Source organism: Larimichthys crocea, chromosome XI, assembly GCF_000972845.2.
Source record: "Larimichthys crocea isolate SSNF chromosome XI, L_crocea_2.0, whole genome shotgun sequence".
NCBI lineage: Eukaryota > Metazoa > Chordata > Actinopteri > Sciaenidae > Larimichthys > Larimichthys crocea.
This window is the reverse complement of record NC_040021.1, coordinates 7,154,334-7,178,509: the sequence shown is the minus strand read 5'-3', so window position 1 is coordinate 7,178,509 and position 24,176 is coordinate 7,154,334. Positions and strand designations below refer to the sequence as shown.

Here is a 24,176-nt window from a genome sequence, read left to right as displayed (position 1 = left end):
TTCTGTATAGAGATTAATTCTATTATTTCATAGGTGCAGTAATACGTTTGAACAGAGCTCAATCTAGGTTTAATTTGTTTATCATTTGATGTTGATTTTGGAGTGTGGCTGAATTAAAAATGTACTCCCACTCCTAATAAAGCTGCTCCCTGGTCATAAAATATTAAACATCGACAGGCAAGGGGTGAAGAGGAGACTCTGTTATGCCTGTAAATCGACTCAGATGGCATGAGTGAATGTGTCATTAACCAGACCTGATAGTGTGATATATTCTACACCACCATGTTCATCATCTTACCATATAAGCATACTAACGTTTGATAATAAGCAAAGTGCACGGTTAGGTGACACGTGAACCATCTTAGTTTAGCATGTTATGAAGTGATTGCATTGCATTTAATGTGGACCACAGCAACAACAGTTTCTGTTCCATTGAAGCTAATAGGATCGCACACATGCATAGATTGAGTACACACACATAAACACACACAATAACCTGAAACAAACGTGGCTGATCGACCAGTCAGTGTCTGTGACGGTCTCTTTATTTGATTTATTAATTTTTATTTAATTTTTTTTGTCAGCCAGACATGAGCTCAGCCCGTCTGGTTACATACATTACATACATACATATAGATACACAGAAAAGAAACCCCATCCCCATTCCAATACCCTTTACTGGCAGGTTACCATGGAAACAGGCTCAGTAACCACCTCCTCCTCCTCCACAATCGTTCCTCACTTCCTGATTGTCTTTGGAAACCCTGCATCTGTCCGTCTACCATCCTCCCTCTCATCCTCCCTCCATCCCCCACAACCCCCACAGCCATCACACACACACACACACACGCACACACACACACAAATACACATTCACAATGTTATATACAGCCCTGACACAGATGGGAGACGTACATGAACGATTTTACAGACTAAAATGTTTATAAATGAGAAACATTAAGAGGCAAGACTGGTGCTAACTGGTTGTTTTTCCATAGTTCCTAAATTATTTAACCCAATCACGTTCATCCTTGCATCACTGTCTGCCCTATTTTTAGACCCATAATTCATGGATATTTTGAGGCCACTGATGCTGCGTTACCCAGATAACATTTAAAGGAGCTGTTTTTGGAATAGTTTCGTAAAAATCAATATTTAAACGTCTTGATCTGACGAATGGCGCCCTGAAATGTGGCCTGGTAGACTATCTCATGCTTAGAAACATTTCAAAATAAATGTACAACAGATTTTCATAGACATGTTTCTAAAGACTCGGTTTGAAACTCAAAAACTGTGACGCTGAGCCACAACCTCTGTGGCTGGTTGCCACTTACAGATACTCAACCCAACTTACAGTTATACACTTCCATTTGGTGGTAACTTAATTAAAGGTATTGTTGCATGAATTCTAACCTTCGTTAAACAGCACAAACATGAACATTTTCCATTAATGCCACGAAGCATTTAATGTCACGTTTAAAAAAAAAAATAAACTTGGATACCAGAGGTTACACATAAAATCCTCATGTGTGCATCTGTAAATTGTTAAGACAGTGGAGGAGGTAGGTTGACACAGATTTATAACAACTATATATAACTATTTATAACTGAAAACAGCATTTTCGCCATTTTATCCCTCTGATATTTTTAATGACAGATCATTTTAGTAGCCTACACTCTATTGCTGAGTGTGAACAGAGCCTCAATGCCAAACATTTTCTGGTTTCAGCTTCTCAAATATGAGGATTTGCTCTGTTTCGTCTCTGTTTAATATCACTATAAACTGAAATTCTTTGGATTTTGGACCATTGGTTAAACAAACCAAGCAATTTTTATTCTATTCAATTCAATTTTCTACCTAAAAGGGGGCAATATAATGTATCAAGTATTGTAAAAATGGTTAAAAACATCCATATTTGCATCGACATTGGTAATAAATGTTGTTTCTATACACTTGTAAAGGTATACCTATCAGTGGGGTTCATCTGTAACTGGATCTCTGGCATCAATAATACAGTGATAATTAGGCAGCCCGACCCCCACCGTCTGCTCCTCTTAACCTCTAGCAGGTAAAGAACCCTGTGACACTAAACTGTACACACCTGACTACAGACTGCTGTCTAAACAAGGTACACTTCAGCTTCGACTTTGACAGTGAACCTGTGAACAGGTGTAATAATGTAAATTTTACTGTACATAGGCCAACAGTATGTTAAACAACTACTGTGCTGTATGTCCAACCTGAATGTTTAAATGCTGTGGAAATTAAGCTTTTGTCATCATCATCATCATCATCATATAAGGTAGATAAGGGACCAAGGATACCAACCAGTTTTGTATCATCATTCAGACAAAAATGGACCCCCCAAATCTGTGGCATGACAAAATGTCTTGATATATGAAAGGTCGAGGTAAAGCAGAGAGTCGCCTTCTCCAATGAGTCCATTATTTTTAAAGATTTGATTAAGTGGCCCTACATGCAAAAGGTCAAAAGTTGTTTCCGTTTAAATCATAATATTTTGTTCAGGTCAGTTGACATAGTTTCACCAGTAAGTTAACTGGTAGCGTTGGGAGTTGGTTAATTCAGTAACTGTAGCTCTGGTTTCCAGCTTTTTCTGAGCTAGTAAGATAGCTAGTACGTAGACTTTGAGTTTCAAGTTTCCGTAAGTAAACTCACTTAGTACTGTACTGTTGTTACTATGGTTACTAATTGTTTAATTAACCTTAGACATTGATCTAAAGGAGTTACATTGATTTTTGGAAATGTGACATGCCACACTATTTACATTTTAATGAGATTATTTTAAGGCATTGCTTTTAATTTCAGACACTGTGGCAGAACAGATGAATAATGCGAGACAACAGATTTGATAAAAGGTCATCATTCAGGTTTGAGAGTACCTCGTCTGACCAACATCATTATTTTCCACTGTGCTCAATTACAACAGCCAACAGGAACATAAACTCTCATCTCTCTCTAAGCCTGTCTCTACCTTTTTACACAGAAAACGTGCCCCGAAAAACCCCAAATACAGGAAATATTTACACTGATATCTTACACGCAATTCAAGCAGTTTGTGAGCCTTCGGATCTGTATTGTTCACAGTCATACAGCCCTGTATATACAGATAACACACACACACAGTCCAGCACTGCAGCCAGTGGTTTAAAAGGATGATCCGAGGCAAACATGCAAGGAAGAAGAGGTTCTGGTGGATCCTTACATCCGTACACCAGGAGGAACTGATGTTTTATAGTGTTTGAGAGGTTCACCTTCCTGTCACGAGATCGCTTCCTTAACTGCTCTTGAATGTAGCCAGCATAGATGATGATGGTGTTGTGTTTGTGTCCCAGCTGTATAGGCCTCATTGAGTAGAGGTTCACTGGCCAAAAAGAGGAAGAGTAAAAGAAGAAGAGGAAGTGTAAGAGTAAAATTAATAATGAAAAAAAAAAAAGCTTTACTGTGCTGCCATGGGTGTGGCAGTGTGACAGGCGGCCAAGGAAACGTTAGAAGAAGAGGAAGTGAGGGATTTTGGAGTCTGACACCTGCAAAACAAACAAAGAAGAAGTAGCAGAGATTAAAATCAAAGTATGGATAATGTATAATCTCCAGCTTCACATACAACTTAGACACAGGTTAATAAGATCATCTAGCAACACTGAGATTACAGGCTTCTGAGCAAATGTGAGATAAACCATCAGATTAGGCCCGCCTAAAGAGGGCGTGGCTAATCCTGAATAATCCCATTTAGAGATGCATTGACTCTAAACCATTTACACAAGACAGACAGACACAACAGGTTTCCTACATACAAAGTAAAGCCACCACTCCAGGTAAAGTTGTACACTGGAAGCCTAATACCAGAAAAAATATTGATCAGGCTCACCAGGATCGAGATTTACGGACGCCTCTGTCCTTGTTGGGCGAGTTGTCCAGAGAGTGACTTTGGTTTGGCTCTGCCTCCAGTGTGGCGGTGTTCGGAGGAGTCATGTCGAGCTCCAGAAACATGATGTTCTCAGCCTGCATACACACAGATATTTTATTGAAATTAGGTAAGCCACAATTATATGGCTTTACCGTATTTATTACAGAAAAATTCTGGCTTTGTTTTGTTTTTACCACAAAAACAACAAAGTTAGCAACTAATTGGTGAGCACAGTGGAGCATTTAGCAGCTAAAAAGCCAGATATTTCCCTCAGTAGCCAGTGGAGACCAAAACCGAGCCACAAGAGAATTCATCTGGTGGACAGAAACATGGATGTGTATATGATCGACTTTATAAGGTTGTTGTGTTTTATGGGGAGGCTGTGGCTTGTAGGTAGAGCGGGTCGTCCACTAATCAGATGATCGGCGGTTCAGTCCCCTCCAGTCTGTCTTTGGGCAAGATACTGAACCTCAAATTGCTCCCGAAGGCTGTGCCATCGGTGTGTAAATGTGTTTGAATGGTTAGCTCCTCAAACTGATGAGCTCTTGGCACCTTGCATGGCAACCAATGCCATCAGTGTATGAATGTGTGTGAATGGGTGAATGAGATATGTCCTGTAAAGCGCTTTGAGTGGTCGGAAGACTAGAAAGGCGCCATATAAGTACAGTCCATTTACAGATTGCTGCATTGCCCCCATGTGGGGGAGTCTTTTGGTGGACTGTTCCTTTAACTAAACTCTGGACAAAGGTGTTAAGCCTTTAAAGTGGCTTCTCGACTTCCCATTTAACAGACATCTTCTTGTAAAACCACACACACACAAACACACACTTACCCTGTATCTGGAGTGAGCTCCCATCGCTATGGCAACCCTGGCGTACTGGCTGATTGGCCGTTTGTAACCAACTGCAGATGTCGGTCTTTTCTTCATCTGGGAGGATTTCCTGAATAGACGGAGGGAGGAGGGATCAACCCCCCAAAAAATCAATTAGAATAACCAATGTTCTTGAAGCTTAAGAGAAGATATGTAGCAGTGAAGGATGACAGGACAGAGACAAGAGAAGAAAAGCGACTGACGCAGTGAGTGTTGGAGGTCAAAACATCATGAACCCTGACTCAATGGATGGCCAGAGCAGGAACATCCTAACACTAACCTTTCAGCAGGAACGAGAGGCTGAAACTTCCACTGATCCTCCTCAGGATCAAAGGTCAGTCTGTTCATGATCTTATTCTTCTCCTCTGGAGGGATGAAGTTCTCTATGATCAGATACCTGCACGAACGCAACACACAGCATTGCAAAGGCTTAGTTTGAAGTCACTTCAGGTCTCTATCCTGCAGAAACCTAAGAGAATGAACCATCAGGTTGTTCAGTCGTGCTTTCTGCAACGTCGTAATATCTTTAAAATCAGACCTGTAAACTTTCAATTCAATCAATTCCTCAATTTCTCTCAATCAATACAACCTGTCCAAACATAAACTCATTAAAAAATTAACATTTGCTCATTGGACTTTTGTCCAAAAAGATACAAATGAGGTACAATGAGCCGCAGTAGATCAGTTAATAGACCTTTTTCACAGCAGCTATTTTGACATGAAATATTGGGGTCAATGCAGGTCAATGCTAATTAAGGTTCTGACCCATTTATGGCAACAGAACATTTCCAGTGAGCCAACGTGCACCACAGCAGCTGAACCTGAATTAGTGTCATCGGTAGCACCTGTGTTTACTGTCAAGATGGCTGCTATGAAAAAGGTCTATTGTTGGACTGGAGCCTTTTGTTAAGTCAAAAGAAAGAGAAGAAGAGAAATGTGTGTTCCAGTTAGCAGAGTAAAAATGTTTACTACGTGATGGACTAACTTTTGACAGTGTAGATTAAGGTGTTAAGACAGACAACAACCCTATGTGAACAAAATGGTGGTGCCATATCGTTTTTTTAAATCTCTATTTGTAGTTTTATTTCTTATTTCTTTATATAGTTTTCTATTTGTAAAGATCTTGGCATGTTTAATTTCTTTGCACAGGTTTAATTAAAATCCAGATTTATGTTATGGGTTAATTTAAATGTATGTTTACTGAGTCTCATGCTGCAATGTCAAAATATGAATATGTCTCTCGAGTTTACCTGTGTCTTCACTGTCTAAAATGTCAATTTGGGAAAAAAGATTCTTCATTTGCACAAAAACAATGAACGAGAAAACGTGAAAACAAACATGCAGATCATGTTTTTGGTTATTTAAATAAAATTCTAGTTGGCATATACGTATATGAAGTATTGTAGAGTAGTTAAATAAACGTTGCAAGAATTCAGTTTTGTATCTGACAGTCAGGTTCCCACTGACAGATTTTATCGATTATCTTAACATCTCTTATCTCGGATAATAATTAAATCCCTACAAAGCATCTGATGTGAGTGCGCTCTGTGTTTGCTGAAGCGTCCCAGCATATCTGCTGACTCTGCCGTCTCTCTCCTCTGGACGTTTGCTCGACTCACTTGAACTTGAGCTCTCTGGTGAGCTCGTTCTGAGTTTGTTCCAGCTCCTGTCGGCTCCTCACGTGCTCGTCGTTCACGTCCTTGATCTCCGCTTTGATGCACTGGAGCTTGGCATACAGCTACGAGGAGAGGAGAGAGAGAGGGAGAAACAGAGAGACGGTTAGGAGGGAGAGACGGTCGCTGATGAACTCTCCGACTCACCCCAGCTTGGTTGCCCATAGCAACAGCACTGGAGGCACTGGTGTCTGGAGAAATGGGCAGCCAGTATAGGAGCATGGCAACATGGCAGCCCTCCCTCTCTTCAGCTCATTCCTCCTCTTTCCTCCCGAGCTTTCGCACTGTTCATTCTTTTACTGCATGGGCTTTAAACAAGTAGGCTAATCCTGACTTTAGCTGTGGTGTAGTGGTGTAGTAGCCTGAAAGATGACACTGCAGTTTGCAAACTCTGTGCACAAACACAGCATTTTAAACTACGTACGGCAGTGTGGCAAAAACTTCATATGCATGAACATGATGCTGCATTTACTCAAGGAAACTCCTCTGAGGGGTTCAAAAATATCTGTCCTTGCATTCACACTGTAAGCAACTTATTTATTCAGAGTTTACTATCAACTAAAAAACATCAGAGCCACTGAATTTATACTTGAAGCAAAGGGTTCAGTTTCAGGATTTCATCTGTGAAATTGCTGCCGTAAAACTAGATCAGGTAGTCACTGCACTTTCTTTCATTCACTTTGTAAAACAGAGCTCTGATTAGAAAGTTCTGTCATGGTTTTGGGTTTCTGGTTTAGTATTTCCTGTTTTATGTTGAAAGAGTCTTTCCTCTGGTGTCTCAGGTATTACTTTCCTTCCTGTCTTTGTCTTTTTCCTGCCTGTTTTCTGTACCACCTGTTAAATTAGTTCATTAGTTCTCCTGTATTCAGTGTACGGGTGCAGTTGAATTGTCTTTTTGTGCTTCCTTTCGTTCCTCTCCTTACACCGGACCATCCTTTGCGAAAGGAAAGGAGGTAATGCCGCCACACGTTAGAACAAAAAAGTGACGCATCGTTCAGTCACTCACAACCAGACAGGTCAAGGAAAAATGTTTAGGAAAGGACATAGGAGGTCATTTTAATATGACTATGTGTTTTCTTTCTTTCAGTTGTTGGGTCGTCTGCATCTGTTCTCCAGTCCGGCGTTTTTTTTTACCTTTTCTTTCATTGCACCATTCCATTTGCATTTAAGTTGGCTTTTTTTAACTAAACCATGACAATCCCTTGTTTTTCGACAGACTTGGAGGCTATTTCTGTACAATTGTTGCTTTTTATGGTCTTTAATTCATTGTCATCGAGAGCAGCAATCATGGTGAGCAGCAGGTTTGCAGCAGTGGTGGTTACGGCTGTGTTATTGAAGCCTTTTCTTCAAATTGTTTAAAGCTGTCCTGTGGAGTTTTCTTATAAACAAACACATCTCTGTTCGGGATCAGTTTGTTGAATTATGTGCATCCTTGAAGTCCAGCAAATGTGTTGTATTTATAAGTATAAGTAAGTATTTCTTTCTTCATGAAACATTCACAAAGCTTTTCAAACCTGCATTGTTTACATCCCTGTTTACTAGCTGGAAGTCTTTTTATTCATCTGCCTTTGCTGGTACGTTACGGCCACCTACACATCAGTGGATCGTGTTCATAGAAAAATTGCTTCTGGCACTATTATTGGTAAAACGACTCCACAGGACGCCTTTAATGTTGTTTCGCTATCAACAATCTCCTCCAGCACTGCAGACCAATCACAGTTCATGGTATATTTGCAGCCCTGGTGTGGAGGATAGGATGCATAGCCTGCAGAGGCTACATACGTAAGCTCTGTTGCTAACTATACATCCGACTTTACAAATGCTCCCTGACGATTATGAACTGCTCTGTTCCAACTGCAAAAAGTTCTGCAGAAACCAGTGTTGACTGTTGACTTAAAGGTTTGTCTGAGCTTCAGAGGCTCTGAGATCACAGTGTGAAAAACTTCCAATCTTAATCCTCCTTCATTTCCTTAGGGAGACGGCACCATGCAGTGAGAAAAGGGAATATGGCACGAGTGCATGTATCAGCACGGGATCATTAATCACACGGTCATCTGCACTCACACAATGGGTTTGTTTGGGGTTAGTCCTGCTGGCCGTGCAAACGGATCGGGAAGCAAGAGGAGCAGGGAGGTTGTTTGCAAGACTCAGAGTTGCTGTTTCAGGGTTTGCACTGGGGGGGTTTAGGAGTGAGTTACTGGGAGATCCTGAGCGATTTGACGAGGAAGGGAAAACAGATTGTGATGGTTAGCGGGGCAAGCGTTAAGAGGCCCAAGATAAAAGGTGATGGACGGAGAGAGGGAGGTCCAAGAAAGAGGAGGGGGACGGCAGGACAAACCTTGAGGTACTGAGATTTACGGAGCATGTGTCCGAGGCAGGGGGTCATTAGGATCCAGGTCAGGGGTCAAAGGGGTAAAGAGGGATATACTGACATTAGGAACAAAAAGAAAGGTGTGTATATATGTGTGCATGTAGAAATATGTCTTTATTCTATTTATGAAAGATGTGCATTTGTTTACCTTCTTGAGTTTCTTGGTCTTGGCCTCCACTTCCTGTTGCAGAGACGTGAAAGTCTCTCTCAGCTCCAGCGTCTCATCATCCTGGACCAGCATCTGCTGCTGAATCTCTCTCTCGTTACGAGACTGAAGGTAAAGATTAAAATGTCACCAGACGATTGTTGACTCGATACCACAGTAATGACAGTTCAGAGTTTCCTCTTCTTTATAACTAACAGCTGTTCAGAATTTATGGTTAGAAAACTGCATCTAAACTTTAGTTGAAGAAAAACTGTCTAACTTCCAACACAAACAAACAATGTATATATTTTCTCAATTTCTCAATATTAATCTCAGTATTTAAGGACCAGGAGCAACAACAAACAAATATCCTAAGTAAATGCAGTTTACTGTGCTTTATATCTCTATAAACACACACTGAGACACACACAGGTTTACCTGCTCAGCAATCTCCTGTCTTTTCATCTCCAGCATCTTCTGCTGCTCATTGGTGTGATCGATGATGTTCTTTCCACCAACCAGCAGCTTGCTCTCCATCGCCTGAGACAAAAACAAAAGAAGATTTTAGTCAATCGAGCATTAGATTACAGTGCATTCCTGTGTTTTTCTTACAAAGCTTTTAGATCACAGTAGCTTTGCGTAGACCGATCAAAGGCTCATCATCATTCAAATTGTATCTAAAATTATGATCCGGTAACACAGATATACTGTGGCTCTGAGAGATTGTGTCTAAACGTTTGCCTCAATGACAAGGATTGAGTTTCTTGAGGTCAAACTAAGTCCGTCTGGACATCTAACAGTTAAATCTTTGTGTGTGTTGGAGCTGCAGTCAGTGCAGACATTGTGCTGATGAAGCAGATGGCGCTGGAAGTGGGCAGCTCAGCCTCCCCATGATGACACCATGCCACAACAAGCTGAGCTCTGCTAAAACGATGCAGTGCTTCAGATTTCAGCCTGAATCACATTCAAAAGTCGATCAGCAAGAGATGACACAGTGCGCTTTTATAAAGTAGAATATGGTATTAACCTTCTTGTTGAATGACGTCCGATTACCACAGTAACTCATTTATTGGATTGTTATGACATTTTGTACAGACGTTTATGTTCCCATTAGGATAAAGTTTCATGACTTTGGCATTCTCTTAACCTCATTATATGGTCACAATTTCATCTTATCCAATACTCTACAGCCTCGTGCTAATCAGCAAATGTAAGCATGCTGACACGCTAAACTAAGACGGTGAACATGTTTAAGGTCACAGCTGCTGAACACAGCACTGTTGTGCCACAGCCTCACAGAGCCACTGGCATAGCTGTAGACTCTTGACAGTATCTGGCACGTGTATTCAGATTAATAAAGTCTGTATTCAAAGTTTTCCATGATTTAAAATAAGTATGAAGAATTGTTTTGACTTTGCAGGCTTTTTAGTGCCTTTATACTTTCGAGGAGCTGCAGATTTGTTTTAAATATGCGTGTTAACTGATGAAGAGTCATTATCATTTCATGCCTTTGGTTTGCGTAGCTTCGATAAAGGCCCGGGAAGCCTCAGGAATTTAAAATGAACACAGAGAATCAGAAAGAGAGAGAGAGCGACAAGAGACAGGATAGGAGAGAAGGAAATGTAAAAAACATGAGAGTGAAAAAAGGGGCCCAAGAAGGGCGGGCAGGGGCCACGGCCATTTTGTATTGGCCACATTCCAACCTCAGGACTTTATACAAAAAGACAGTGTGTGTGTGTGTGTGTGTGTCAACTGTGTGTAGCCTATACATTCTTTATTACAGCACAAAACACACACTCAAACTCATGCAGGGAGTACAGTGGAGTCCTTCAGAGAGGATGCGTCTGCAGCAGGTCTTTACAGAAAGCCTCTTTGTTTTGAGCTGTCTTTGTGTTATATGTGTGTGTGTGTGTGTGTGTGTGTGTGTGTGTGTGTGTGTGTGTGTGTGTGTGTGTGTGTGTGTGTGTGTGTGTGTGTGTGACTGCCTGGTTTGCTGCTCTTTGTGTTTTGTCATATTCTTTCAGCTTCATTAAAGGCCTGATTCATGTCAGGGTTTTCTCCTCTCTCATGCGTCCCATCGCTCTTCCCTCTGATAGAGCTGGTTAGATGGATTAAAGTGCTTTACAGTCCAGCTTTTATAATAATGCAGACTTTTCAATTGACTTAAATGGAAAACTTGACACTTTAACTCAGTGTTTCAGTGTTTCTCCACCAGGCACACATTGTGTTATTATCAGGGGCGGACTGGGGTAAAAAAGCGGCCCGGGAATTTAGTACCTGACTGGGATGCTGTCACTATTGGCTAATGCCACTAAGCGCTGTCTGGCCTTAGTCCATACACAATACTGATGTTTTTACAGCCAAACTAGCCTAAATGCTTTAAGCTAGACAAATAATTTTGTCACATTACAGCCACCCACCTGACAAGCATCCCCCTCCCGGTCACACAGACCCAGCTCTCTCACTTAAACAGACCATACTTGAGAACTAAAGACCTGTAGGGACTAAAAATGTGATTTTAACACATAAATGAGGTATTCTAGTGTACTCTGAAGAGAAAATAGAGGGAAAAGACAACATTGCTTCAGATTTAAAAAGCAGATTTAGTACTGACTGAGGTTCCTGTCATTGTAATGACAAGAATGGCTGGAGTGTATGAAACTGGTCTAGTGGAGAGCAAAAGCAAAACTAATTTTTTTAAATCTTTTGGCTTGGACCAGCCTTTCAAGGGCCGTTTCCGCTTCACCATGGGCCTCTTAGGTCACGCTTTCTTCTTCTACCACTTCTGCCCCATTCTAATCTGTATCTTGATAGTTGTACTGTTGCTCACTGATCCACCGGGGAAACTCCCGTTCTGTGATTCTCCAGATCACACAGATAGCCAGTCCGCCCCTGGTTATTATCTAGTCAAGAAAACGCCCACGCCCCCTATTTACCCAATTACACCAATCTACAAATGTAGCAACATCCAATTAACTAACTGCAATGTTTATTCCCCTTAAAGTTCATCAGGATACTTTGTCAGCGATCTCCCACTCCTTGCTGAAATCATGTGAAATCACACTGTCAATAATGAAATGTCGTTGTAATCAAGTTTATAACACATGTTTAAAAGGTCCAGTGTGTAGCATCTAGTGGTCAACTGAATAACCCTTCCCTCACCCTCAGCTTCCAAATGTGTAGGAGAATACTGACGGGGAGAGGAGACGGTGTTGTGCTAGAACCAGAGCAGGGCAAGCGGTGAATGTGACCGTTTCCAAAATGTTTAGAATTTAAAATATGGAGTATAGTCTGCAGAATAACTACTACATGAACCTTGTGGTGGTGTTTCCAAATACTGTGCTGAAACCAACGTGGAGGAGAAGTCCGTTGAGTGCTAAGAAATATTTATATTTCCATAACTGGGTGAATTCCTCCTGCTGAGGAAGATCATGTAATATGATTGAAAGCTTTAGAACAGCTACTGACTAACTACTAAATGTAACAAGGTCAAAAGTGAACGTTCTATCTCAAACCTAATCCTTTACTTTAACGTTTCAGTTCACTGTCAATCCTGAAATGAAATTATCCTGAAATTTACCACCGTCATGGTGTCATGAGTTCCCGTGGCAGCTTCCCAAGAGCATCACGTTTTAAATGTTCATGTCAAACTGTTTCACATCTGAGCTGATGTAACAAGATGAAAGGAAGACATGAGAGGAGGAGGAGGAGGAGGAAGAAGAGCAGGAGGGGAGTGATGAGTCAGTAACGAGTCCAAATGACCTTCAGTCACATGAGAGACGATTTGCTTGTCATTCGATTCATCATTCTGTTTCCAGGCATGGGAAGGTCTCTCTAATACACACACACACACACACACACAAAGATGCAGTCAGTATGTCTGACGTTCTCTCTGAAGGTCGCAGTGAAGCTTCAGCATCTTCATCATGTCATTATAAACCCTCCTGCATCTAAAGCAGACTCAATACGTTACAATGTGTGTGTGTGCCACAACATTTATTGTGTTCATATCTCGACCATGCAGGAGTTGCCATTTCTCTTCGACACTATAGTGGGTGCTGTGGACAAACCTAGAAGAAGATTGTTAGGGTGTTTAGGCGCTGTGCGGTTTGAGCACGATTTTAACCCTGAACCGGTCGCCCCGACTGATTTTAGAGTCTGAATCAATTGTCGTTGATGTACAGTTTGACCCATGACTTACCGCCTGAACGATCAACTACTGGATTGGATGGTAGGATTTGTGGCGGTCAGACATTTTGGTTGGCTTGTCTTGTCGTTTGAGCAGTTCCATGTGAAGCTAGGTGTGTGGTCACATTGGTCCCAGCTAAATGAGGTGTAGCCACCTGCGTCATCTCTTCTGGTGACATGGAGACAATCCGCGGGATCCAATTTGAAGAAATCAACGTTACTTAAGATGGAATCACCTGACGGTCGGTGCAGCTTGTTTTGCACCTTTGTATTACACTTGTGAATTAATTGTAAGTGTTAACGCGCTATCTGGGGACCAGGCTAGATCTAGTTTATTTTACTGACTTGCACATACAGAGGGAGATGCACTGAGACGTTAGAAGCACTTGGATTAAGGATGCTGTTTATTCAATACTAGTTAGATAGTGAGGTTTCATTTAAATTTCATTTAGTTATTTAATTTGTTGGTTTGCATTGACTCACCCTCACTCCCTTTGCAGTCTACCTCCATTCTTTTTGCTTATTAATTCATATTCCAAGAAATAAATAACTTTGTTTTACCAGCTGTTTTTATGTTACTTCTTCTCCCCACATGAGCTGGGACGTAAACAGGAACATGCAAGTTTAGACCCTCCATTGTTGTATGTACAGTACAGTGTGTTTGCCTGGTGTTATGGTTTGTGGTGTATGTTGTAAGACCACAGTGGAAAGTAGCCATCAAGATGTTTTCTCTTGTTCAGGCAGTCATCATGGCAGTGCACTTTAACCATCAGTGCTCTTGTATATAATATACTCGCATATCAGTACAGATATAGTGGGATGATACATATTTATGCATTAAAAATGTATGAGTGTGCAGGATGGCCGCTAAAAACAGCAAAAAATAAATAAAAATACTCCACTGAATCATCTCTGAAATCACATTTTCCTGGAGCTGAATGTGTGTACCAGCCTGTGCATATGTATAATCTGCCCATGACTACATGCTCAAATTGTTTTGGCTGTGACTGATGTGATTTCCTGATGGGAAAGTGAAGAGAATGCTAAATGTTGCCTATTGTGCTGGCACATCTGCATCAGCCAGCCAATCACAGCGAGGCCGAGGGCCTGCTGGGAGCGACCGGGTTATAAATACAATGTGACGACAGCGGCTCTTGTGTTTTCATGCGGAGAGACAGAAATCTTTGCTGGGAAGAGACAGAAGAAGTAAAAAGACAGAGCATTAATGATAAACAGAGGTCAGAGAATCGCTGAGATTCTGGTTCACATCAGTCCTGGTCGATGTTTAAACCACTTAAGGAGCCAATCTTATTACCATTCACTCACTGTCAGTCATCTGCTAAACACATGAGAGATCCAATAAGTGACACACACATGGGTGCAGATCCCGGAGGAGACATGTCCCCCCCAATTTCTGAAAAACATGAATTGTCCCCCCCAATAAAAAATACCCTGAATCAGACTTCACATTCTTCACATTTTAGATCTAAAAATAAATGATTGAAATGGTGGAACAAATGTTTGACAAATATATTTCTGACTCCACATTCCATCTCTGGCCTCTTCCACTACACTGCAAATGAATGGGTAGTTTCTTACACACACGCTGATGACATCAGCAGGCCTTAAAAAAAACGACTCAGCCAGCAGATCACAACATAAAACCAGAAACCCCAGATTAAACTGAAAACCATCCCTTTAATCCTGCCAGAATGACACAGAATACGGCTTCATATGACTTATTTTGTTGGTTGTGGCATTGTGGGTAATGTAGGCGTCAACATGATTTAAAATCTGTTAATTTAAGAGAGAAAAGTTACACAATGCTGGCTTTAAAATGATTCAATTAATTATTCAAATGTTAATTCTTTGTATATTTTATGAATCTACAGTGGTTACATTAGTAAAATATATAATGCCGTATAAGACAAACATATTTAATATTTTATTTTTTACCTGCAGACATTTATCTGTCTGTTTGTCTCCTACTTGTGTGAGAGACAGAGAAGTGTGTGGTGTTTAAGAAGTGACTTTACTTTCTCCACGACTCAATACCCATGAACACACACACACACACACACACACACACACACACACACACACACACACACACACACACACACACAAACACACACAAACACATACACACGGACATCAATATTTCAGTGATGCAGCCTTCCATGCTGAAAGATGGAAAGCAGCGATGAGCCTCTCTCTGTTCATTAGCCTGCACACACATGCACACACACGGACACGAATACACAGACACGGACACACACACAGGCCTCCCTCTCTCTGTTCAGACCTTTTCCTCCTCTAATTAGACAGGAAGGCAGCTATATAAACAGGAAACAGTCTTTCTATCCATAATGCTATGCATGTATGTGTGTGTATGTGTGTCTAAAATAGACCCCTAATGGATGTCTTCTGTATGAAGCCAACATGTAAGCACAGTGTGTGTACAGTGTGAGCATGTATGTCGTTTTTTGTGCTACGCTGACGATATTTTTCCCATGAGGCAGCGGGGCATTGTTGTTGACCACTCGTTCCGACGGGCTAAACTTCATCTGGCAGGATGTCGGAAAGACCATAATGGACAACAAAGACTCCAAAGATGCATTCATGGTTTAAAAAAAAAAAGAGAGTATGTATTTGTTTTTCATCTGAAAGATTCATTTATAATCCTGCTCCAGGACAAGTTACCCTCCTCTGTTTGCTCTAAAGCCCCACAATACAACATCTATGTTTGGCTTCATACAAAAGAAGTCGAAAGATCAAAAGAAAAGCAGAGGAACAGCTCAGTATTTTCCCACACAGACTTCACACACACACAGTTTTTTTATTTATAGTTCTTTTAGACTTTATTAGTCACGCACTCCAGAGCTGTTTGTGCTCGACATAATTTTCTTGTTACCGTAAATAAAAACTTACAACTTGATCTAGCGATGACTTTTAACGTATGAAGCATCAAATTGCCCGTGCTGTTTTTCAGGGAATTGCGCAAAATGACTAAAGCATTGTTCTTTAAATAACTTGTGTTTTAAACGGGAACACCTGCTGCTACTTTAAGATAGAGACAGGCATGTGACGTGCAGTACAGAGAGACAGTAAGAAGAAGGGAGATGTTACAGTTGTGACCCAGAAAAGTGGATCTAATTATAGTTCACTGGAGGGACGGACACAGCAGCCTCCTTATGAGGACCTGCTGCTCAGCGTGAAGCTCTCCACAGTGACTGTACTGATACCTGTTTCATAACAACACAAGCTGTGTGACTCCAGAGACATGTTATGAAGCTGCTGGATGTTACTGAGCTCTCCTTTGGGTATTCTTAACTCATGCACACCAATTTATGCTGTGATAGCATGTTAATAACTCATTCCAAACAGGAAATATTTACATGATACTGTAAGTTTTTAAAAATACTAATATTTATAGGAGTATGACACCTTATCAGGTCACATCTTAACGTATTATTTGAAATTATTATTGCTGCTACAAGACGCTAAGAAACAGGATGTGTCGCAGTCACTGACGGTATAAAGAACGGACATCGTATCTATGACAGAGTGTGGTGGCTCTTGCTGCCGCCATGTTGGCAGTCCTGATATTGTCCCTTGGCTGCACTACAATTTGAATTCAAAGACAGACAACAAAGCAGAGAGAGAGGAGACAACACACAGCAAAGGACAATAGTCCAGTCATGAGCACTATCTCCTTACAGCAAGGAGTTTCCCAGTTCAAACCTCCCAGCCGGCTGTTTTCAGCTTCCTCCTACAGTCCAAAGACATGCAGGTTAAGAGGTAAAACTCTAAATTGTCTGTAGGCGGTTGTTTGTCTCCATGTCAGCCCTGTGATGAGCTGGCAACTTGTTCAGGATGTACTGTGCCTCATGCCTAATGTCAGCTGTCCAGCCCCAGCGCGACCCTGATGAGGACAAGCGGTTACAGATAACGGGATGGATGGACCTGCAGTATTTTTACAGTGCGGTATTGTTACTTTGCCTGTGAATACTCCACAGTTACAGTTGTGTGCAATCATGTAAATCAAAGCCGGTGGCACTTCCAGCAGCTTAAATAACAGTCACACCGACATTACAGCACAATCCACAGATGGACTGCCACACCTTGGAGGCCAGTTAGCTGACAGCCCCCTGCAGAAACACCAGCTGACCCAACATACTTTCACAAGGCCGGTCCCTGACCTACTTACATTTGTTGTGTGTGTGTGTATGAAGAGAGGAAGAGGGAGGAAGAGACCCAACTGCACTTTAATCTGATTTTATCTATAATTGGTTATTTCTGAGCTTGTCTCCACCATATTTCCACGTCTCTCTCTCTCTCTCTCCGTCTCTCTCTGTCTTTCTCCAAGTCTCTCCCTGCCTAGCAACCTCTCTCCCACTGGTTATCAGAGCAGAGAGAAAAATGGAACCTGTAGGTCACATTCTGTGATTGGTTGGTTAATATCTGTCCCGGCCAATCAGAGGAAAGCTGGGTTTCAATTGATCAGACTGCAAATGTTACATGATCTAGAGTGATGTCATGGGAACAAAAAAAAGCCAGATAAATTATTGATTATTGTTTTTCATCATCATGAAAAACAAGCTGTGGAAATTGCTGAATTATTACTTTACTGATTCAATAACATAAATACTTCTTAAACACGAATGTTTTGCTGTGAAATTATATGCAGTGTTGAGGAAGTTCTACTGATTTGTCATCAATCAAAATTATTAACAATATTTACAGGGATGAAACCAACAATTTCTGTTATTATGGATGAATTGTTTGATCTATTGAACCTTGTGAGTGAAAAATAACAATCACAATTTTCCTGAGCCGACTAAAAGCCAAAGATTTTCGATATACTGGCAAATACTAAGACTACAAAGCAGCAAATCGTCACAATTGGAAAAGCTTGAATCAGCAAAAGTTTGACATTTTTAGTTGCAAATTGATTTAAAAATATTTGAAATGAAAATCTTCCCTGATCAATGCCATCAAAGTGTCAAAGTGTTGAGTTACTGCTTTAGTTATGATCTTTCCATCAGCTTATTTCTTCATCTGCTCTTCTGTGTTTCTGCTAATGTGGTCTGGCTGTACTGCATTCTCATTTTTGAGGCTTCAGGAGAATTTTAACTCAGTCTAGTTTTACTCTTTTTATATAGGAAATAGCTTGACATGACGTAATGTCAACATTGGGCCAATTCTCTGTGGAAATAAAAACAAAAAAATCAACCAGAGTTCCTCCTAAACCAAGAAAAGACCCAGAATCCAATATTTGAAAACTGTTTAAGAGAATTAACAGACAACAGCACTGACCTGAAGATTTCAAACAGACATAAAGGGACCCTTTTACACGTCTTAATCATATAAAAATGACTTGTCTGCCTGACTTGTCTAATTAACACTATCTTGCATGACAAACATTTTGTAGCTTCAGTCTGATGCATCAGAGGCAGGAAATACTTCTTGTAGCTAATCATCTTCCTCCTCTCAAACACATACACACACAAACAGTGGCAAAGACCCTCTGACTGTGCTGCTGTGATCACAGATTTCATACGTTAGCACAAAACAGTATTAGCCCCACGGTGCTTTGAAGGTGATGAGGAGAAATATGAGATGCTTCACAAGGAAACGCTCATGGAAGCAGGATTTACATTAGCTCAGCCTCATGGGACTTTCCCAGACCTTTTGTGCAGAAAGAAAAAGTGCCACTAAAGATGAGGCAAGAAGTAGAGAGTGCTTACACCACTCTTATAAATGAGTTGACTCTACAGTGGCACAAGTATTTCTGCCAATTTAAGATTTTTAGAATTTTTTTTTTTGACACAGTGTACAAATTAAATAGTATACAACCCAGGCTAGGTGGAGTAATGTAATGTGTCATTTTATTAAAAAGGAGCTATACCACGTTATCTTAATCTGTTCCAAACCAAATGAATCCTTCACATTAATCAACTTTACAAATATTGACTGACTGAACAGAGAATTGCCTGTCAAACAGCACAGATAATGTGCTAAATGGTGACAATATGATGTCACATAGGGAAAATGGAAGTGCACCTAATGTATAGAAGAGTTTTTAAATGCTTTCCAAAGTAAAAATGTCATTTAAAATGAGTTTTTTCTCTATCAAAAGGAAAATGTTGCATACATTTATCGTCACAATGTCAAATAATATCAGTATTATGATTATTCTTTTTATTTTTTTGGACTGATCTCAAACGTTCTGCCCTACCTGGAAGAGATCCAAGAGAGCAAACAGATCAATTTGTTCACTAACAACAGCTTTGATAGCCACACTGCATGTCGTGTTTTGAGACATGAGTATAACTGTAACTGGAAAATCTATTATTACACCTCTCCTGTTGCTATCCACCTACACAGACTCCATATTACCCTCAGCTGAATGCATCACACCTCTGCTCTGGGAGTTGTTAAAGGGCCTCTGGAGGGAAAAATACACCGAACATTACCAACTGACAACAGGAAAAACACAAAACTAACTGGGATATTTTCTTTTAAGGACAACCTCAACATTCCTTCCTATTGTTCCTGTACACGGGACACTGAAAATATCTTTTTCCTCCTCTCATTTCCTCACATTAGGGCCTCAGGCTCAGTAAGCTGATCCAGCACCGTCTCCTGTTTGATGGTCCCATCTATAGCTTCAGTATTATAGAGTGCAATCATTCAGTCATTCCGCATGGGTGACTTATTGACTAGATATGCCCATGAATCAGAGCAAGTAATTAATACAGCTCTGACTCAGTCTTTGATTGATGCCTGTGTGTGTTGGTGTGTGAAGCGTATAGGGCAAAGAGAGAACTGACATTTTAAGCTGCAATGGTCACCAGTTCCTGTCTCGACATGTGACACCCGACCGGACTATGGAGAACAAAACATGCCAGTCGTCGGAACCACCAGTGCTGGAAATATAATATGTATATAAAAGTGTTTACTGGTGATATTCACCGTCACATGACTAGAGTCATTTGTTGCAGACAAATTTACAATTTCAGTGTAAAACCCTGAGAGTTTTGCTCCCGTCATTTTGATGGCTTGGTGGTCATAAAACACTGCATCTGTCTCAAGTTTTCTGTTTTTCTATTTATTGTATATACTTTTCTTAAATTTAAATTTGCCTTTACTTTTTATATTTTATGTTCTATATATATATATGTATATATATATTTTATTTTATATTTGATATTGGGCTGCTCCAGGACCAGGGGAAACCAATTTCGTTCCATCCCATGTTTACATGTGTTGCAATGACAAATAAAACTCCTTGAATCCTTGAATCCTTGAATCCTTGAAGTGAAGCCAATGCTGAAGTGCCAAAAACTGCAGTTCCTCAAACGTCCACTTGAGGCTGGCTACAGAATAAGTCAGTCCCCATAAGCCCTCATGTTAAAATGTCCAAATTCACAGCAGAAATAAACAGCCTGGTCTCTATACGTCGCACATACAAACAGTGACTTTGAATCATGTGAACAGAATATATATTGCTTTTGATTATCTGTCACTCTTTTGTCCATGTCAGGATCATGTAGGAACGATGACCACTTTTTGGCCCAAAGTGTAACTGCTGAACTGACCTAACTGACAACACTAATACATGACCCATTTAGACTGAAAAAGAGATTATGTGGAATATGATCAAGACATCTGACCTGACCTGTGCTGTTTAATAACGATGAAAACTGTGAAGATTTTAAACTACATTTCACAAATTGACACTTTATTGTGTCTAGATTTGTGAAGGTCTTGTGATATTTGTCTTTTTTTCCTGAACCTAACCAAGCAGTTAAATCTAATGACCTATGACTGAAAACTAATAAGTCAACATAGTCTAAAAATAAAAAAGCCAACATCAGCTATTGGTTTCACACAGGACACAAACCCCAGTCTTTTGGGTGAAAGTCCTGCATATGATCCATTCATCTAATTATAGTACGCCACCTGACTCCTTAAAGGCTTTATCAGGCTGATTTTCTCCTCATATGACTGTAGATGAGCTTCAAACTTGGTGAGATAACAATATCTTGAAGTGGAAATCTGAGTTTCTAAGAATTTATTGTTACCATTTAGACATGACCCACAAATAAAACAATTTAGTCAAACATTGGTAATCCTAACCTAGCAGGTTGCCTGAATACAACCAACTCAACACCCATTCCTTTATGTATAAACAAAAAGGCCCAAAATACAACCACCAAAGGTTGTATGAATTTATAGTGGCGTCCTGGAGGCAGCTGGGGGTTCAGTACCTCGCTTGAAGGCACCTCAGCAGTGCCCTAGAGGTAAGCTGGCACCTCTCCAGCTACCTGTACACACTCCATACTGTGCTCCATGACTAGACAGGACTAACCAGATAATTTTGCAGTTCAGAGACCTGACATACAAATATTTGGTGCCGGGGTCCATTGTTTCACGAGCAGATTCACTGGGACACCTTTGGATCAGAAATGGGAAAACCCATTTTGAACCATCGACTTCTGACTTGCAGTGGAACACATCACTATTGAGACACTCTTGGCATTATGGGAAATGTAGTCATATAGTACATTACTCAATTGCTCGAGGGTCCTTTTATCCTTTTCATTAATCTCTGATATCAACAGTCACACACTTAAGGTCATGGTTTGTTTGTAATGATACACACATGCACTCACGCACACATTGAGATGTAATTAGATATGAGGCTCCCATTGTTACTGTCCGTAATGTCCTTTACTAACAGATCATCAGATTATCACACATGATAATCCCACGGACCGCATGTCCTTAATCTGACTTCTTGGATTGTGTGGACTGTTTATGAATGAATCAACTGGATTCTCACCTTGTACTTGGCGGTCAGCTGTGCTGTAGCTTCCTGCTCCTTCCTCAGATCTCCCATCATCCTCTCCTTCTCTCCCAGGAGCCTTTGCTTCTCCTCGGCCAACATGAATTGATCTCCTTTGATGGCCTCCTTCTCCATCTCCAACCGTTGCTCCTCCAGCTTCACATACTCCTCCGCATCCTTCTCCACGACCTCCTCCTCCTCCTCCTCACCCTCTGACTCTTCATCTTCGTCTCTCTCCCAGGCCTCGCCGTCCACCTGCTCCTTCTTTTGTTTGCTCCTCCACTTCCTGTGGTTTAGCTGAGCCCTGAGGCGAGCGATCTCCATCTGGAACTCACGCAGCAGAGCATCCTTGGGATCCTCGTTGACTCTGGGCTGGTTCTGGATGTTCTTGGCTCGGTTGGCGTAGCGGAGGGTGGTGAGGGTCTCGTCGTAGTGCAGGGAAGAGGGGCCTAAGGTGGCCACCATGACAGTCTTTGCATTCCCTCCCAAAGAGTCCTGCAACAGCCGGGTCAGCTTGGAGTCCCGGTACGGCACATGGCTGCTACGTCCGTCGGCCAGCGCTGAGATCACATTCCCCAACGCTGACAATGAAAGGTTGATCTTGGCAGCCTCTTTCAGGCGCTCTCCCTGGACGCCTGTCTTGGCTTGGCGCTCACTGCCAGCCAGATCCACCAGGTTGAGGCGGCCGACCCGGATGTGTTTCCTCCCATCTGGTCCAGGTTGACTGCACTCAACCGTGATCAAAAACAGGGCATGGGACCGAGACGAGTGTTCGTTCATGTCTGTCGCCCCAACCGCCCTTGCCTGGTTGCCCATGTTCATCACCTCCTCAATCTCCTTGATGCTCTTGCAGACACATGACGTAAGGTCACGCACATACACTCCAGATTCTGGACTCTCCCGGAGCTCCAGGGCTCTGGCACTGCCGTGTTTGGGATCGAGGAGATCCCTAACCTCCTCCAGGTAGATCTCAAGGTACGACGCCCGCACGAGGTACTGCTTATCAGACTGTGAGCGGGAGATGTGCGTGAAGATGTGGTCAAAGGCGTTGGGGATCACACCCCGTTTCTCTGGATCCATCCATGCCCCTTGCATGGTGTATGTCTTCCCAGTCCCAGTCTGCCCGTATGCGAATATGGTGCCATTGAACCCTGCGAGCACTGAGTCTATCAGCGGCCGCACACTTTCATCGTAGAGGTCTCGTTGTTTGGAGCTTGCATCATAAACTGCATCAAATGTGAACGTCTTCTGAGGATCACTGGCTGGTGCTCGAGGGTTTCTGAGGATTACCTGCCCGAGCCGGAGATCCATCTGGACGATGCCCCCTGCAGGCCCATTGGACTCCTCTTTCCGGTTCAAAGGGCGGCATCGAACTACCACCTTCACTGACTCACTGCTCTTATTCTTTGACATGACTGCCTTCTCTTATAATAATATAACAAATAATTTATATAATCTAAATAAAACCAAGCTGGGACCCTTTATGATGCCTCAGTCTCCTGTCTGCCTATGAATTGTGTAACCATTGATTTTTCTTTACCATTAATAACAAATTCAGTATGGCTTCTTGATCATATTCAAGGAAAATAGACTAATAACACCGACTCCTGTAATAACCAGCACAAATGATGAGATGCCACTGTGTCTAATGGCTAATTTCCTTCGCTTATTGTCTCTAATATGAGCTTACAAATAGACGGTCAGCAGATCTCACGCGTTGGATCGACGCTCCATTGCAGTCTCGATACACGTCCAGAAAAAAAAATCCAACAATGCCGACAATACAAGCATTCAGATATCTCATGTACACTCATGTAGTCCTGCTTTTACACGCCCCGGTAGATCCGCCACAGACCGCTGCTGTCCGCATCTTCCCGTCCTCCGCTCATTGATGCTCCGAAGTGGATTTGCGGCTGTCGGTGTGTGTGTGTGTGTGTGTAGAGACAGAGCACCCCTCCGGTACGCAACACACACACACACACACTCACACTCACACACATATATGCACACACACATACACACACACAGTCATTCTACCACCACACCCCACATCACTGCGGAGCGGAACAAAGCACCATGGGAGTTGGAGTTTCATCTCAGTGCCACCAACTCCTCAACTGGGCGCATTTTGTTCAGCTGATGAATAAA

The 24,176-nt window shown here is 41.6% G+C and overlaps 1 protein-coding gene across 2 annotated transcripts; it reads right to left on the bottom strand.

Annotated features, from left to right (window-relative positions):
- Positions 1-538: 538 nt before the first annotated feature.
- On the bottom strand, positions 539-24,006 carry kif3ca (kinesin family member 3Ca). Of its 2 annotated transcripts, XM_019266523.2 has the most exons (9): positions 22,026-24,006; positions 9,425-9,526; positions 8,990-9,112; positions 8,809-8,817; positions 6,417-6,535; positions 5,078-5,194; positions 4,759-4,867; positions 3,888-4,021; positions 539-3,546 (listed from the first exon to the last, which is right to left on the bottom strand). In XM_019266523.2, the coding sequence occupies exons 1-9, from the start codon at positions 23,439-23,441 to the stop codon at positions 3,459-3,461; spliced, it is 2,217 nt and encodes a 738-aa protein (XP_019122068.1). In that variant the 5' UTR covers positions 23,442-24,006; the 3' UTR covers positions 539-3,458. The 2 variants fall into 2 exon arrangements, with proteins under 2 accessions (XP_019122068.1, XP_010738232.2); XM_010739930.3 differs by lacking the exon at positions 8,809-8,817 and having other exon boundaries at positions 3,414-3,546.
- Between the last annotated feature and the right edge of the window lie 170 nt (positions 24,007-24,176).

Bases quoted from the DNA above. Each gene is read 5' to 3' on its own strand.
- kif3ca (XM_019266523.2), bottom strand. From the start codon at position 23,441: ATGTCAAAGAATAAGAGCAGTGAGTCAGTGAAGGTGGTAGTTCGATGC. The intron at 9,113-9,424 runs GTAAACCTGTGT...CTTTACCTTCAG, and splicing joins GACAGGAGATTGCTGAGCAG to TCTCGTAACGAGAGAGAGAT. The intron at 4,022-4,758 runs GTAAGTGTGTGT...GTGTGTATGCAG, and splicing joins GAGCTCACTCCAGATACAGG to GCTGAGAACATCATGTTTCT.